General features: G+C 37.3%; 2 protein-coding genes across 2 annotated transcripts in view; one reads left to right on the top strand and one right to left on the bottom strand.

Annotated features, from left to right (window-relative positions):
- Nucleotides 1-1,476: 1,476 nt before the first annotated feature.
- LOC143863641 (large ribosomal subunit protein eL19y-like) lies at nt 1,477-7,682 on the top strand. The gene is made up of 5 exons (XM_077374365.1): nt 1,477-1,582; nt 3,236-3,365; nt 6,256-6,692; nt 7,266-7,309; nt 7,391-7,682. Exons 2-5 carry the CDS (start codon nt 3,254-3,256, stop codon nt 7,413-7,415), a joined length of 618 nt encoding a protein of 205 aa, XP_077230480.1. The 5' UTR covers nt 1,477-1,582; nt 3,236-3,253; the 3' UTR covers nt 7,416-7,682.
- A 3,319-nt stretch (nt 7,683-11,001) lies between these two features.
- Nucleotides 11,002-16,053, bottom strand: part of MSH6 (MUTS homolog 6) — a 31,696-nt gene continuing 26,644 nt past the window's right edge. Inside the window, exons 16-21 of the mRNA XM_077374331.1 lie at nt 15,287-15,579; nt 15,073-15,210; nt 14,898-14,977; nt 14,659-14,758; nt 14,442-14,571; nt 11,002-11,807 (exon numbers count right to left, since the gene is read on the bottom strand). Of these exons, the coding sequence (XP_077230446.1) occupies nt 11,560-11,807; nt 14,442-14,571; nt 14,659-14,758; nt 14,898-14,977; nt 15,073-15,210; nt 15,287-15,579 (989 nt within the window). The 3' untranslated portion in view covers nt 11,002-11,559. The remainder of the gene's footprint in view (nt 11,808-14,441; nt 14,572-14,658; nt 14,759-14,897; nt 14,978-15,072; nt 15,211-15,286; nt 15,580-16,053) is intronic.

Below are 16,053 nucleotides of genomic sequence, written 5' to 3'. Positions count from 1 at the left end.
ATTCTAGAATCACGAATCAAAATGCATTTTTTACTTTTAGTGCTCTGCGCATTCGAATCGCGTTTTGGGAGACTCGATGTCCAAAAATCAAACATTTTGTTTTGTAGCGGAATGGGATAAATTCACCCCTCGTAGGATAAATTCACCCCCCCCGGGCATTTACCTGTTGTGAAGACAACCGCTAAAACATTTCTGTACAGCTAGTACGCCCACGCTCTCTCTACCGGCACAACACTTTTGTACAACCACTGCCCACACTTTTTTCTCTCCAACATGAACCATTGGTAGGGCCCAAAATTGATTTTGTTTAAATCTTCGAACAAGGTAGGCCCGGCCCATACTTATTCTCACACCCATTATTCTCTCCCACCTCTCTCTCTCTCTCAACAGGGACCAGCTATGAATGGCTTTGATCTTGAAAAAGGCGGACCCCATAAAAAGGATTTAAAAAAAAACAATCACTAGGTCTTACTTTGTTCGAAGATCCGAACCTTTCAGTTATTGCAACCCAACGTAAATAGACGTTGCCCAAAATTACATCTTCCTTGCCCCAAAAACATCTCCGTATGAAGATTCCAACTCTTCAAACCGTGGAGATTCATATTCGGTGTCGTCTGTATTAGATCGGAGGGTTAGGATAATCGAGATGATTTTCCAGGCACTACCTATTTACGTTGAAGCTCAACAAATGAACGGTTTGGATCTTCGAACGAAGTAGCCCATTGAATTTTCAAAAAAACACGCATTATATGATGCATGCACATAGGTGAGGTGGGGGCTACAACATACATTGCGTGTGTTCATAAGCGAGCATATATTTCGAAAAATACAATGAAATCACCTTGTTTTAAGATCGAAACCATTTAGTTGTTGGGCCTTAATGTTACCAGACTGTGCCCAAAAATCAGCTCCACTGGATGATCCTAACCCTCTACTCTTAAGATAAACTACTGAATATAGAAACCTTTATCGATTGAAGAGGTAGATCATCCAATGGTGATGATTTTCGTGGTACGGAGTAATTACATATGGTTTAGATCTTTGAAAAAGGTGGTCCCCACTCTATTTTTTAACATCAGGGCCACTTGTGCGAGAATGCCTTCATGGTGATGATCATAGGTGGAGAGAGAGAGAGAGAGAGAGAGAGAGAGAGAGATTTTGATACATGGCTGTATAAAACCATATTTTCCAAAAAATATGGTAGGGCCGACACCATAGAATGATCTAAACCGTCCATTTGATGGGCCAACCCGTAAATAGGTTGCACCAAAAAATTATTTCCACAGGATGATCCCTACCCTCTGATCTAATGAGTGACTACTATTCACGCTGCGGCCCATCAAATGGATGGTTTGGATCATCCTATGGTGCGGGCCGTACCGTACTTTTGGGAAATACAGGTTTATACGGCCACGCATCATATAATTTCTTTCGTAATTTCATACAAATATAAGGGTATTTTCGTAAAAGAAAGATTAGTGTCTGAAATCTCATACAGACACACGCATTATAAAACTCCATTTCCATTCTCAAAACCCCCCTCTTTTCTCTTCTGAAACCCTAAACCTCAACTCTGTTGCTGGTGAGTAAAAATTAAAAACCCTAGTTTTTCATTCTTTAGATCTAACGTAAAATCTATGCATAGAAATGCTGTTAATTTTTTAATTTTCCTGGATCTACTCTTATATCTTCTGCTCTGAATCTAGGGTTTTAGCCTCTGTACGACTGTACCATTCATTTTTCTACCCTTTTTGCATAAATCCTCTCTTTGATTAATCAGAGTAGATTTATAGTGTAACAATTGTAATTGTAAGTCCTTTGAAATCGTTGTGATGTTTTGTGCTGCGTTTGGTGTACAGAAAATTGCGATTTAAGTTCAGTAGATGTCTTTTTAGAGTGCATTCACATACCCTAATCTCAGATTTACAGTTTGGACCATAGTTACCAGGGTGGGAAACGAATTCGGGAAATGAAACGTGAAACAGAAACGGGAAGAGCATGAAAAAAAATACTGGGGAAACGAGAAACGAGAAACAATAGAAAATCGTACGAGAAACGTCTTAGGAAATTATGTGTTTTTTCCAAAATGATTTTCGTAAGTTCCTCGCATGTTTCCTACTCGTTTCATATGTGTTTTCTACGAGTGTTGCATACGTTTATCACGCATTTGCACATTATTTACATAAGTTTTACATATGTTTCCCATGTGTTTCAGAAACATTTTCTCCAAATTTGTATCATATTTTGGAAACGTTTCCGAAATGTGTTTCCCTCATTTTAGGGGAAACGAGTTTCACAACCGCGAGAAACGCGTTTTAGGGGAAACGAGTTTCACACCCGCCCAAGGAGTTTCTGGCAACTATGGTTTGGACATACATACATCTGAGACAAATCATGGGTTTTTAAGCATCGGTTCAACGATATTTGTCCCCGTGATCTTTCCTATTTATTTATTTAGAAACCTTTTACTCACTTATATTCAACACTTGCTGTTGCAGTGGAGCTAAAAATGTATAGGGCTAAGCTAAGACAACATCTTAACAGGAATAACATGATTGGATCTGTCTAAACTTATATATATTCAAACTTCCCTTGATGTTTTCACATCCTGGATTTGTTATAGCATTTCTTTTGGGTTGGCACTGTCAGTACAAAATTTGCTTTTTGGTCCAAATCTTTTATTCTGCGGATTCTCTCGCAAGTGACATTTGCTGTATGATCTATCCATATAAATATTATCAAATAAAAGCATAAGAAAAACCTTTCCAGATAAATATATGGTTATAAGAAACTGTGTAAATACTATACACTACGTAGAAGACGTTGAACAATGTAAATTAGGATTTGGAGGTTATTTCTTTGCATGAAAATGTTTCCCCTACTGTGATTTTGTATCTTTCTGCACTTTGTTTTATTCTTTTAGTTAAAATTTGTTAGTTGTAAAAAGGTATACATCTTGTTTTTCTTCTCTTTCTATAACTATTTTCTTCGAATATCATGACCTTCATTTTACCCTTGAAAGATAAGGATTTGGATTCTCTACATTTAACGTTCTACACATCTTATTAATAATATGGCTTTGTTTGTCATTTCTGAAGGTTATGTGCTTCGGTTAATTTTTTTTATTTACGCTGGAAAATTTAGCTTTTCTTTGTTATTTTCAATAAACTTCATGGATTTATCTTTTTTTATTAGGCTAGTTGCTAATGTTATTATGGAATTTGTGCCTTTGCAGAGGCTACTAGCTTCAACAATGGTGTCCCTGAAGTTGCAAAAACGCCTAGCCTCTAGTGTCCTGAAGTGTGGCAAGGGCAAGGTTTGGCTTGATCCAAATGAAACCAGTGATATTTCGATGGCAAATTCCAGTAAGTCCATCTATTCATTGCTGTAGGTTCTTGATATTTGGGGAACCACAATTACACACACACACATTTAGCAATTTTGTCACAGGGTCCAATAAATATAGTCTCCAGTTCCACCACAGATTTCTGTTTGATTTCATTTTAATGATTTTTGGGATATTTTGTTATCCATATCAATGTTTAAGAACAAGTGAAAAAGAATTAGATAAAATAGAAAACAGTGAAAAATAATGAAAAAAACAAAGAAAAGTGATGTGACACAGCCCACTTGAGCCAAGTTTTTTTGTTATGAGGACTGCATCAAAAGAAAAATAAGCAAGCACAAATGTGTACATAGTGCTTGGGAAAATAATGTCATATATCAATAAAAAAGGAATATATATTTTAAAAAATAACAAAAAGACAAACAATGCTGAAAATGGTAATAAATTAACAAAAAAATGGCACCGACTTCCATTGAAGTTAATACTACACATTGAATGAGGAATGCAAAACAAACATGAAAAATAAAAAATGAGAACAAAATAACTAAAAATATAATGACTAAAGAAATGCACAAGTTCATGTTCTAGCCCTAAAACACATGTAGAGCATACATTCAAATATAGGAGAATAGGAAAAAGACAATAATTAATAAGTAAAAAAAAATAAAGAAATGAAATTATCCACAAATAATCTTCTAATCTCACCGAATCAAATCAAATACATGCATATTCAATTGGTGATCGTGCACGTGGTTGATGATTTATAACTAATCCCCTACAAAAAGGGAATGTTCGATCATTTATTGTAAAAAGAGAATCCCCAAATTCGTCGATCCACTTTGGATCTGTTGATTTGGCTTTCCATTCATTTTTTTTTGCTGCTCAATTTGAGTAGATGTTGATAAAAATGATGACCCTTAATCCAAGAAAATTACAGCTGAAAATAGTCGAATAAACGAAAATGACCCTGGCTTTCGTTTTTATGCAACCCAAAGTTTTTAATATTCAATTCCGATGCAATGCTGTAGTCAATAAGGCACTGAATCAGCTCTATACGGCTGATACTCACGAGTTTCAGCAAATATTGATACAAAATACAGGTTGTTTATATTGTATCGGCCGATACATTGAGCTATGCTATATATATTTTGAATGGTTTGAATTATGCTATAATAATATAACATTTATGATATTAAATTATAATAAACATCCCTTGCTTTCAACAACCTCTGATCTTATTTTATAGATTGTCAATAACTATTGTTACTTCATGCCATGAGAATACAATTCTCCTCCCCTCTTGTTTGGTGGATATGTTGGAGTCGTTAGACTAACTGCTTAACAGTAATATTGGGTATTCTTGAGTGGCGCATATGTTATATTAAGTGCTTAACAGTAATGTTAGGTTTTCTTGCGTGATGAGGAAAATCTGTTTGGCCAATTCATTTTCTTATTTGTTTTTCGAACAGTTGCTTTGGTACTGAGTAGATTAAAATGTTGGGCTGATTTTGTGCTTTAATGGATGGAATGTCCATCAGAATATAGTAATGGATATTTGTCTCACATAGGGTTAATGTTGATCCGATATTTGGAAACACTTCTTTTTCTTTTTCTTTTTAATTTTTTTTTTAAATATTTGGAAAAACTTGATAGATTACTCAAAAGCTGTTATATAATCGTTGGGCATGGGTGGTCAGTAGTACAAGTGAGGGCCACTTGTGCATGGATCCAAATAATTTATTTGCTACGCCTTCTATGGACGGACCATGCACCTAAATACTCTCCCATCAGACATTATAAGCCTACAATTTGTGGCCCTTAAATGGATGAAATAGAGTGTCCTTGCCAAAGCATGAAGCGAAATTCATGTCACGCAACCTTGGGATGATATATGTACTGCACCATAAAAAAGTATCATCATGATACTGGCGTCGTCCTAATGAAATGTAACGTAGATATCCAGTATAAGTGAATGCATTAGGGATATTTGATGTATCTTTTTTTTTTGAATGGTTTTGATGTATCTTTTTTATTCTTTTGCTTCTAACTTTATTATTTTTAATTATTATTTTCTGATGTAAGGTAGTCAATGATGTTATCCCTGCACTAGTTGAAACTTAGAAGGAAATTGTATTGACTGTACTCTTGAAAGTAGGATATTCTCTAATTGATATTGAGGCTAGAGTATATCAACTGGATTCTGTAAGTCATAATCAGCATATTATTGCACTGATGTGTTATGCATTTTCTTTCTTCATTGACTTTAAGGAAATAAAGTAGACACAGGGTTCCAACTCCACAGTTATGGTTCTATGCATTTCTTATGTAAATTCCTCCAATTTCACATTTTTATTTCGTATTCTTTACTGTTGGGCATTTTGATGAATGAGGGATGACTCGATCCTACCATTATTTTGGGAGATCTAGTATGTTCTTGGAGCATCTGGTTTGTTCAACCTATTTGGTCACTTGACATTCCACATGTACTTTTGAAATTCTGTGCACCTTTAGTTGCAGGGTTTAAGATTCTTCATGAACTGGAAGCAACCTGTAATGGTTTACGTTCATTTTTTTACTATTTTTCTAGGCGAACTTTGTTAAATATTTTCATAGAGACTAAACTCTACATCATATTAAATAATCATCGTGCCAAAATTGGTTGAACTTAGTGGTGTTGCATATGGCTAATCCTTGGCATTGCTCACCTGATTCCTGAAAGAGAAAGTATATCAACATAGCTTGTCAATACCATTTTCCATGTCAGCTATGTTCTCTGTCAGAAGAAACTATATGAAGAATGCATTACATTTTTTGGTGCACTTCCTTGGGTGAACTTCTTTGGCACTACTTTCATTCTTGTTTTTTATTTCTCTTTTACTGTGTGACATTCTTTGGTGTGTGGCATGCAGGGCAAAACATAAGAAAACTTGTTAAAGATGGGTTCATTATCAAGAAGCCGATGAAGATCCACTCGCGTTCTAGGGCTCGTCGAGCTATGGAGGCAAAGAGGAAAGGAAGGCACTCGGGATATGGTAAACGTAAGGGTACTAGGGAGGCTAGGCTTCCGACAAAGGTGCTGTGGATGAGGAGGATGAGGGTCCTGAGGCGCTTGTTGCGCAAATACAGAGAGTCGAAGAAGATTGACAAGCACATGTACCATGACATGTACATGAAGGTTAAGGGTAATGTATTCAAGAACAAGCGTGTGCTGATGGAGAGCATCCACAAGTCGAAAGCAGAGAAGGCTAGGGAGAAGACTCTGTCTGACCAGTTCGAGGCCAAGAGAGCCAAGAGCAAGGCCAGCCGTGAAAGGAAGGTTGCACGAAGGGAAGAGCGATTGGCTCAGGTAAGTTTATGCTTGCTTCTACGGCGTTTCTTTTTTTCTTTCAATCAATCCTTTTTCATCACAGATTATTCCTTTTTATTAGAGACTACTACAAGAGCATGCTTGTATTCTTGATGATACAATTAGACTAAGACTAGGGGCACACAATAGCTCTTGGCCTTCTAGCGGGATTTTTGAAAATCGAATTCGGAATGTGGTGAAATCTGTGTGACGTGGCAGGTCACGGTTCTGACTTTGTGGGCCCCACAATAGGGCTTTTTTGTTGGATTCGTTACAATGAAGGCTTGGGTAATGTAAGGAGTAGTATGCGGGGTAATGGGCTTTTCTTTTGGGCCAAGGAGAATGCTCCTAGGCAATTCATACTATGTAAATCTGGTGGGACTACTGGTCCCCATTGTAAATTTTGCTAGTATGAATATATTTGTCAATTTAAAAAAAAAAATTAGACTAAGACCGATAAAACTTCTGAATGATTAGACGGCACAAATTCACACTAGCCGTGTGAAATCATCATTGCATACTATTTGATGAATTGCATGTATTGACATCAAGTTTGTCTTGGATATGTAACAGGGACCTGGAGAGAGAGCACCAGCACCCGCATCACAACCTACAGAGTAATTATTAGACATTGTTTCCTTTTTGTTTCTTCGGTTTTGACCAGCTTCTAATTACTTGATTTGCTTTTTTCTTCGCAGGGGTGCCACTAAAGCAAAGAAATAAATAAGCTGAATTTCTCGCTACATGTCTTTTCAAGTTCTATGGCAAGTTACTATGTTGGAAAGTCAGATTACTTTCTGTAGGACCCATTTGATTGTGTTTCTCATGAAATGGAATACTGTTGGTTTGGATGTTGTTTCTAATCTGCACTTTATGGTTGTTTAAACTTCTCTATATCCATTTAGGTGACATATATATTTGCCTTGTGGTTCAGGAAAGCTGAACTTCTGGCATTGTAGTCCTTGGCAAGTTAAATTCACTTTTCTAGTCTTTCTGAGTTATTCTGATTATCATCTAGTTAATGAAGTGGCTCGAATCCACCAATCTCTGGGTAATTTACTGTCAATGTTAGAGTAGTCTTGTACAGTTGTACTAGCTGGCTTCAACAATGAAACAAGACTACTGGTAATATTATTTTTTTGGATGACATAGGGTATCCCCACCCCAATTTTTAGGACGAGACAATTCCCTAAAGATGCACCCCGCTTCAATGGGGAGCATACCCATGACTTTAAGCCAAAGAGTCACATCCGTACGGGTTTGAAGACTGGTAATACTGGAAATGAAGATTAACGGATATGGATGGTTGTAAAGATAGTTTAAGCCAGATGTGGACTAGATGATCAAGCATCAACCATGCTCCACAGGGGGCATGTATGTGATTTTGGATCATACGGGATTCTTTGTATTCTCCAATCCCTTTAGATATTATATCTAGGAGGGATAGGGTTGGTGCTTTATTCTCTTGATAGTAATATCTTTTTATCTTAATAACCCCATGTGGAATTTCACCATCCTTGGAGGCACACCAGGGTTACCAAGATCTTGCCTGAGGGAATTTCACTGTCCATGAGGGCATACTGGGGTTACCACGCCTCGGCTCTAATACCAATTGTTGGGACCCGGGTAGACTCACCAACAAAAGCTAGCCATCAAGCGGAGGGTGCCCAAGTCCTTATAAGCCCATCCATTTCCATCCACTTTTCCAATGAGGGATTAATTGCTTTTGCGTGGAACCCCCAACACAACCCTCTGCCATCTCGCCCTTTTGATACTCCCTCTTCTCTCTTTCTCTCCTCTGCTCACCTATCATTGACATTTCTGCCAGAGATCGCAATCCAAAGCAAACAAATTTCATGTGTTGGGAAGGACTTGATAGGGGTTGGGAAGATTGCAAGATTCACTACACCCCCAAAAAAACCAGAAACAGAGGTTAATGTGGAAAATGAGATTGGAATGGATCCTAATTAGTCACCCCACAAAATCCAGAAACAGAGGTTATTGAATAAAGAGTGGGATCAAATAAGACTGCTGTTATTTTAATCGAATAGAAAGATTGGGATTGCAAGAGCAAGCAATTCTGTCAAATCTACATGTGAATATTACTAGAGTATGAGAATAAGCCCTTAGTTGAGGTAACAATTTCTTTGTACTCTTTATCCATCTTTCACAATGCTTATTGTAAGCAATACACATCTCCTTGAGCACTGATCCATTCATGAGCAAGAATTCCAAAATCCCCAAATCGCTTGTAATGTTGAAATGAAAGAAGTGTATCCGAGCTGTGACAAGGTGATGCCTCATTCAATAAAAGGGATTCAATTTCTTCCAATAATTTAACTCAGCCATTCTTCCAAATTATAACATTCTGGAGAATCACACTTAGAGATAGAGTAAATGTCAATGTTTATAATCAATTCAATTACCTAAACTAGCATCCATTAGAGAATTTTTTATTCACTTGCATGTAAGGTAATCTTTTACAAACAGGGGCCATCCTCTAGCGAGACAGCAAAAAAATATATCAGCATCATTTGTATTATTCAAGTCAATAACCATACTGAGAAAAGTTAGATTTGGAAAGTGATGACTCAAATTCTCACCCTTTATTCTGCACAAACGCTTGAAAAAATGAGAGACAAAATTAAGATTAAAAAATAGAGAATTCCACAAGACAGAAAAATATATCGTTGCCCTTTTGAGAATCGATTGAGTAAAAAATAATTATTAAATTAATTTGAGGTATAGATCAAGATTGAGAACTTAATGATCTAACCCTTTGACTTGGTGGATCCTCATGAAGTGATCCATCTACATGTTCGACTGTTCGTGGTCACATGCAAGGTTTTAAATTTCGTCCGAAATCCAAAATTTTGGACTTCAGTGAGGACCGAAACGTTCTGAAACCAAAATTGCCATAATTTACCAAATTTCGGAAATCTCGGTGAAATTTCTTTATAAAATATTAATTTTTTATTCCTTTACAATTCGGCCCAAGAAAACAACATTTCGAGCACTACTACTGAATTTCGGGATTTCGGCTAAAATTTTGGTTTCGGTGAGGACCGAAATTTAAAACCTTGGTCACACGGATGCCTCATCTTTAAGATCGAAGTTAATTAAATCAATGGTTTAGCTCATCTTGTCAATCTCCATATGGCAATAAGGGTCTTTCAGAAAAGGGACCATTGGTTTTCTCCATGCAGTTCAGGGAATTCTTTTGGAGAAAACTTCTAAAGAAATAAAGAATGTCATCTTCCCTCAGACTACTCATTTTGTATTCTGTAAGTTACAGTTTACAAGATTAGACTACTCTGGTTTTGTGCTACCATTGATCTATTCTGTATGATCACTGACACCGAATCTTATTAACCGGTTTTGTATTGTTTAGGACATTATTGGTATAGGATTATGTACTTTGCTGTTAGGGTTGCAGCTTGACCCGACCCGGAAATAACCTGGGTCAGGTTTAGAAATCATGGGACTTGGGTCGGGTAGGGTTTGAGGTTTAAAAACCTGACTCAATCTTGGGTCGTGTAGGGTCCAAAGAAAAAAAAAAAACAACCCGAAACCTGACCCGACTCTTATAGGTGTACTGACTTTCTTAAAAATCTCTTGAATAACATGGCAAATAATTTTCTAATATATTGATATAATTGTTTTCATTGTGCTGATCATGTTTATGATGTGAAAAAATAGTTTCTTTCTTGTGTGTATGCACTTGATGATATAAAATTAAGAAATTTTTGGTGTGGATTTGTTATTTTTGTACACTCTTTGAAAGAGGAATTCTAGACTGAAGGGAGCCCTTGTAAAAAAGAGGTGAAAGGGCTCTCCTATTGGCTACATATCACCATCATGCATTAATAACGGCTGAAAAGTCAAACATGATGGTGATGTGCAGCCCATAGGGTCAGGTTTATGAATCTAAGGTTTTCTCAAAGAAAACTAGACCTGACCCGAGATAATTTCTCGGGTAATGTAGGTTTCTAGAAAACCCAACCCGCCCGACCCGAGATGCAACCCTATTTGCTGTATGTCTTTATGAGCTCCAGGCATTAGCTTTGTCATGGATGGAGATTTTGAAATAAAGGGAAATGATATCTCAACACAACCATGTTTTGATATTTGCACTAACCCATCTTTTTTTATTTAAATAGCTGTCAAGGTTCAATACAGTTCCCAAAATGCTTTTACAAGTCAATTAAAAAGGAAAACACAAGCTAGGTTTGTGCAATTATTAAAACATGGTTGTATTGGTATCATTTTACTTAATAAAATGGTTGTCACCTTTAAAAAACTGGAGAAGGGCACAAACAAAGCATTTTCCAATACATACAAAGCATTACACCCAGAACACTCTCCCTTCTAAGTAGATACAAAGCCTTGTGCTGGAGTAGTTTATAAATATGACTAGTTTATAAGCATTATAACAGAACACTGTCTTCCCCCTTTCCCTTCAGTAAAAAACTGCAATTCTAGCAACCTGTAACAAAAAGCCTCTGTTTTGGTGGGAATGAGCAGATTTGGCCAACCCTATATTCCATCAGATGGACTTCTCAATCTAACACGACGTGCACATGTTCAACCCATCGTCCTCGTTCACGCCATATATCAGCCTCCAATTGACCCACTGTCACTTCACCTCCACCTGCTATTTACACCATTGGAGGGCACTGTAACTGAGCTGTGCTTTAATGGCAAAATTAGCATCAACTCTGCAGCTTACACTTGTGGGAAGAACCCTCGGATACCTAAAAGGAGTTCCTCAAACAGAACCCTCGGATATATAAATGGAGTTCCTCAAACAAAACCCGTGGCATGCAGATAAATTACCAAAATATTGTTCCCTGTGACAACCAGTGATTCAGTTCCCCTGCAGAATCAGACTAGCTCTCTGCTGAAGTTCACTCAGCAGTGTCGAACCCACAACCTCTGAAGTTTCATGGCAGCTTGCTTCTACCACAAATCGAAGTATCTCTTGGATAACTACAATTCCATCTTCCCTAACATGACAAAAAGTGTCCCCTTCAGATCCATGCCTGTGCTCACCATATATTGCCTCGAACTCACCTGATTTCATCGCAGCTTTCACAAGTACAGAACTGGGAAGCCCTGGATTTCCGAACATGATTAGTAGGAAGTTATAATAATGGATTTTAATGAAGTGTCTGAGGAGGTAATGCAGTATTGTTTTAGATTGGTGGCTCTGGTTGAAACTACAGGATTTGGGTTGTAGGATGGTAGTGAGTAATTCCCTCCAGAATCATTCAAGGTATATATTGTCTAAAAGCAATGTGATTACTAGTTGTTATCCATAAGTTTTTGATTTCCAATAGCAAAAGCTTGAGAGATTCGTTCTTTTGCTAAGGTTATCTAGTCTGGATTCCCTAGATCTGTTGTTTCTCAAGTCTGGATTCCCTTAGATTTCAGGTTGCACGCCTGGTGGTTTCAGAATCTTGTAGCATTGGTAAGTCTTCAGGAACTCCGGCTTCCTATAATCTCAAGAAGTACTTACTTAGGAAAACTAGAATTATGTGTAGTCCAAAAAAGGTACAGGCGAAAGGTTTGGGGAAAGGAATAGACAAACGAATAGAGGAAAGGATTATGTGCAGATTAGAATTATGTAAAGTTCAAGACATATGGGCAGTATAATAGATGAAATGAATAGTTGATCTTTTTGTAATCTATTCTGGTTACTTTTGAATTGCCTTCGGGTATGCCCGTGCTAATTCACCTTAATATTTTGTAATTGCAGGATGGGACTCCTGGTCCCAAATGCTATTTGAAGATTAATGAAATTTGTCATCTTTAAAAAAATAATAATGGATTTTAATATAAACCAATTTATTGAATTTGTAATGGACAAACAGAGATATGCAATCAAGCAGCTTTATACAAATATTGGCCAAGTTCGTCCTGGCATTCCTTCTATTTGTTGTTGTTTTTTTGTTTGTTTTGAAATAGTTGTTTTAATGATATCTTCTTACCATTCAAATATCTCTCTCTCTCTCTCTCTCTCTCTCTCTATATATATATATATATATATATATATATATATATATATATATATATAGAGAGAGAGAGAGAGAGAGAGAGAGAGAGAACGGTTTCAACACACAAGTGTAGATAAGTTATCTACACACTAGCTTAAAATACAGTGGGGGCCCACATTGTTTGGGTGATCCAAAGCATTCATTTGATGGGCCTTCACATAGATAGGGTGTGCCCAAAAAATCAGCTTCATAGGATCATCCTAACCCTTCAAACCGTGGAGGCAAAAAATGGACAAATTTGTGAAGGTTTATACACGTCCATTTTACCTCCACAAATCGTAGGGTTGGGATGATCCTATGGGGCTGATTTTTTGTGGACACCCTATCTATGAAAGGGCCCATCAAATGAATGCTTTGGATCCCCCCCCAAATGTGGCCCACCCTGTTTCTGCACTCGAGCACAAATAAGCTTATCTGCGCCACCCCCCGCCCCCTTATCTGCTCTCGACCGCAGGAACCCTTTTCTCACACACACATATATATATATATATATATATATATATATATATATATATATATATATATATAACCCTTTTCTCACACACACACACACATATATATATATATATATATATATATATATATATATATATATATATATATATATATATATATGTATGTATGTGGAAAGTGTTTCTGCTAACGTTAGCTTAAACATGGTTGGGCTCACATTGTTGGGGGAATCCAAAGCATTCATTTGGAAGGCCCTTTCAAGGATAGGGTGTCCACCAAAAATCAGCTCCATTGGATCATCTTAGGGTGCCCATTTGTAGGGTGAAAAGATGGGCAGATTAATGGACAAACAGTATCTGTCCATTTTCACCCCCACAAATGAACATCCTATGAAGCTGATTTTTGGTACACACCCCATCCATGATGGGGCCTTTCAAATGACTGCTTAGGATCACCCCAACAATGTGGCCCCACCCTTGTTTTATGCTAACGTTAGCAGAAACACTTTCCTCTCTCTCATATATATATATATATATATATATATATATATATATATATATATATATATATATATATAGAGTTAAGTGAAGCTATACATACGTGTAGCTAACTTAGCTACACCGACGGCTTAAACTACAGTGGGCCCACATTGTTTGGGTGATCCGAACCATTCATTTGATAGGCCCTCACATTGATAGGGTGTGCTAAAAAAATCAGCTCTATTGGATCATCCCAACCCTTCAAACTATGGAGGCAAAAATGGACCGATTTGTGAAGGTTTTTACACGTCCATTTTTGCCTCCACAAATTGTAGGGTTGGGATGATCCTATGGAGCTGATTTTTTGGTCACACCCTATCTATGTGAGGGCCCATCAAATGACTGGTTTGCATCACCCAAACAATGTGGGGCCCACTGTATTTTAAGCCGTCGGTGTAGCTAAGTTAGCTACACGTATGTGTAGCTACACTTTTCTCATATATATTTATATATATATATATATATATATTGGGAAAACTGTTCGTGAGCTTGAGCTCATATAGCTTACATAAGCTAGAGTGCCACAAACACATGGGTCCCACATTTTTTGGGGTGATCCAAAGCATTCATTTGGAAGGCCTTTATATAGATAGGGTGTGTTCCAAATTGATTTTGCATGCATCAAGTTCGTAAAATATTCCAGAGTAAAACTTTCACTCCCCAAGGAAACAAGTGAGAAAACAGCAACAAACAAAATATACCTGCCAAACGTGCAACATTAACACCATAGCTTTTCGGACATGCACCAAGTGTCAACCTATAAAGGAATGCAACTTCTTCTACGCCTCCCACTCCTTTCCCGACATGGCATGCCATATGGCATAGTGCAACCTGCAGATGTGGCAAAGTACAGTTATCTCAAGTCCTGAAAAACATTAATATAGATGCTAGGCATTAGTGAAGAGAAAATTGTCATACCTTACGATCATTTTCATATTCCATAGCCAAGCGGTGATAGTGAGTGGAAAATATGCCCCGACATTGTATTTTGTGGACCATATGTTCTAGAACTGATTGCCTGCCAAGAATAAGAAATAAAGAGAAGTTAAAAGGGTCTGCATAACGAGTAATGGATAACTCTAAACTGAAGGAAATCGCGGACCCATGTTATATATTAAAAAAGGAAAGCTCTCCAGATCTCTCAGACTGGCACTCACGCAATAGCTTGTCCATCTGAAGTTGATGTCCCACGTCCAAGTTCATCTAATGCCACCAGTGAATTGCTGGTAGCAGAAAACTGCATTAAACAATTGATAAAATTTGTTAAACAGCATTAAAAATCAAGTTATTGACGTGTTAAAAGAACCGAGTGGGGGAACTTATATAACTCACCAGCATGGCTGCAGTCTCTGAAAGTTCTGTCAGGAATGTACTTTGACCAGCCATGATATGGTCTTGAGCACCCATTCGGACAAATATCTGGTCAACAGGTGATAGCAAAAAGCTTTCTGCAGGAACATCTGCACCAACCTGGATAAAAAAGGACTTAAATGAAGAGAGATGCAGCAAAGATGGAGTTGTCACACATCACAAGAAAACAATTTACCTGCGCCAATATCACAGAGAGGCAAATTTGGCGAAGAAGAGTTGATTTGCCACCCATGTTGGGACCAGTGAGAAGGATGAAGCTAGCATGTCCAGCACCTCCAATTTGAACATCATTGGGGACGAAAGAACACTTACTTAAAGCATCACTTCTAAGAATAGGATGTCCCAACTTTGTAGCAGACAAACTTGGTACAGTGTCACTCGAACAGGATAAGTCTCTGATAGCTGGGCGGCACGTTGAACCTTCATAGGATTTACTTGCAACTGCAAAACTTATCAAAACATCTAACTCTGCACCATAGATTAGCCGAATCTAGTCAGAAAATTACATAGCCTTACAGAATTTTTTTTAGAACAGATATTTGCATTGAAGCAGAAAGAACAGAATGTAAAAGGACGAGATGTCCTTCAAAAAACAGAAAAAAGCACAAGCAGAACTAGAAGTGGAAAAAAAAAATACTACATAATATATTGAAAATCTTAGTAAGTGAACCAACAATATCAGTTCTAGCTAACTGTTCATGTCCAACTTTGAACCCCAAAAATGGTTTGTTATAATCAATGATTCAGAGGCTAAAGGAAGAGAATTTACTGGACGCTTGTCATTAAAACCTGTTAGGAGTTACATAGTTCACATTAGATTCATATTAGAGTTTCAGTGTAATTCCTTTAACAAAATTGCAAGAAGTCATGACAGAGAGGGGAAGATTTGTTGATGCTTGGAGATGAATTAGGTTTGGGCGAATGTAGATGTGGCTACAAGAT

Source organism: Tasmannia lanceolata, unplaced genomic scaffold, assembly GCF_043159265.1.
Source record: "Tasmannia lanceolata isolate RefF3 unplaced genomic scaffold, GAP_Taslan_0.1 ptg000044l, whole genome shotgun sequence".
NCBI lineage: Eukaryota > Viridiplantae > Streptophyta > Magnoliopsida > Canellales > Winteraceae > Tasmannia > Tasmannia lanceolata.
Note: the sequence above shows the minus strand (reverse complement) of the source record. Positions and strands in the feature narration are given on the sequence as shown.

What these genes read in the sequence shown, in the direction of transcription:
- LOC143863641 (XM_077374365.1), top strand. Translation starts at nt 3,254, where the DNA reads ATGGTGTCCCTGAAGTTGCAAAAACGCCTAGCCTCTAGTGTCCTGAAG. An exon ending in TATTTCGATGGCAAATTCCA is followed by an intron (nt 3,366 to 6,255) that starts GTAAGTCCATCT and finishes TGTGGCATGCAG; the next exon opens with GGCAAAACATAAGAAAACTT. An exon ending in GGGAAGAGCGATTGGCTCAG is followed by an intron (nt 6,693 to 7,265) that starts GTAAGTTTATGC and finishes GATATGTAACAG; the next exon opens with GGACCTGGAGAGAGAGCACC.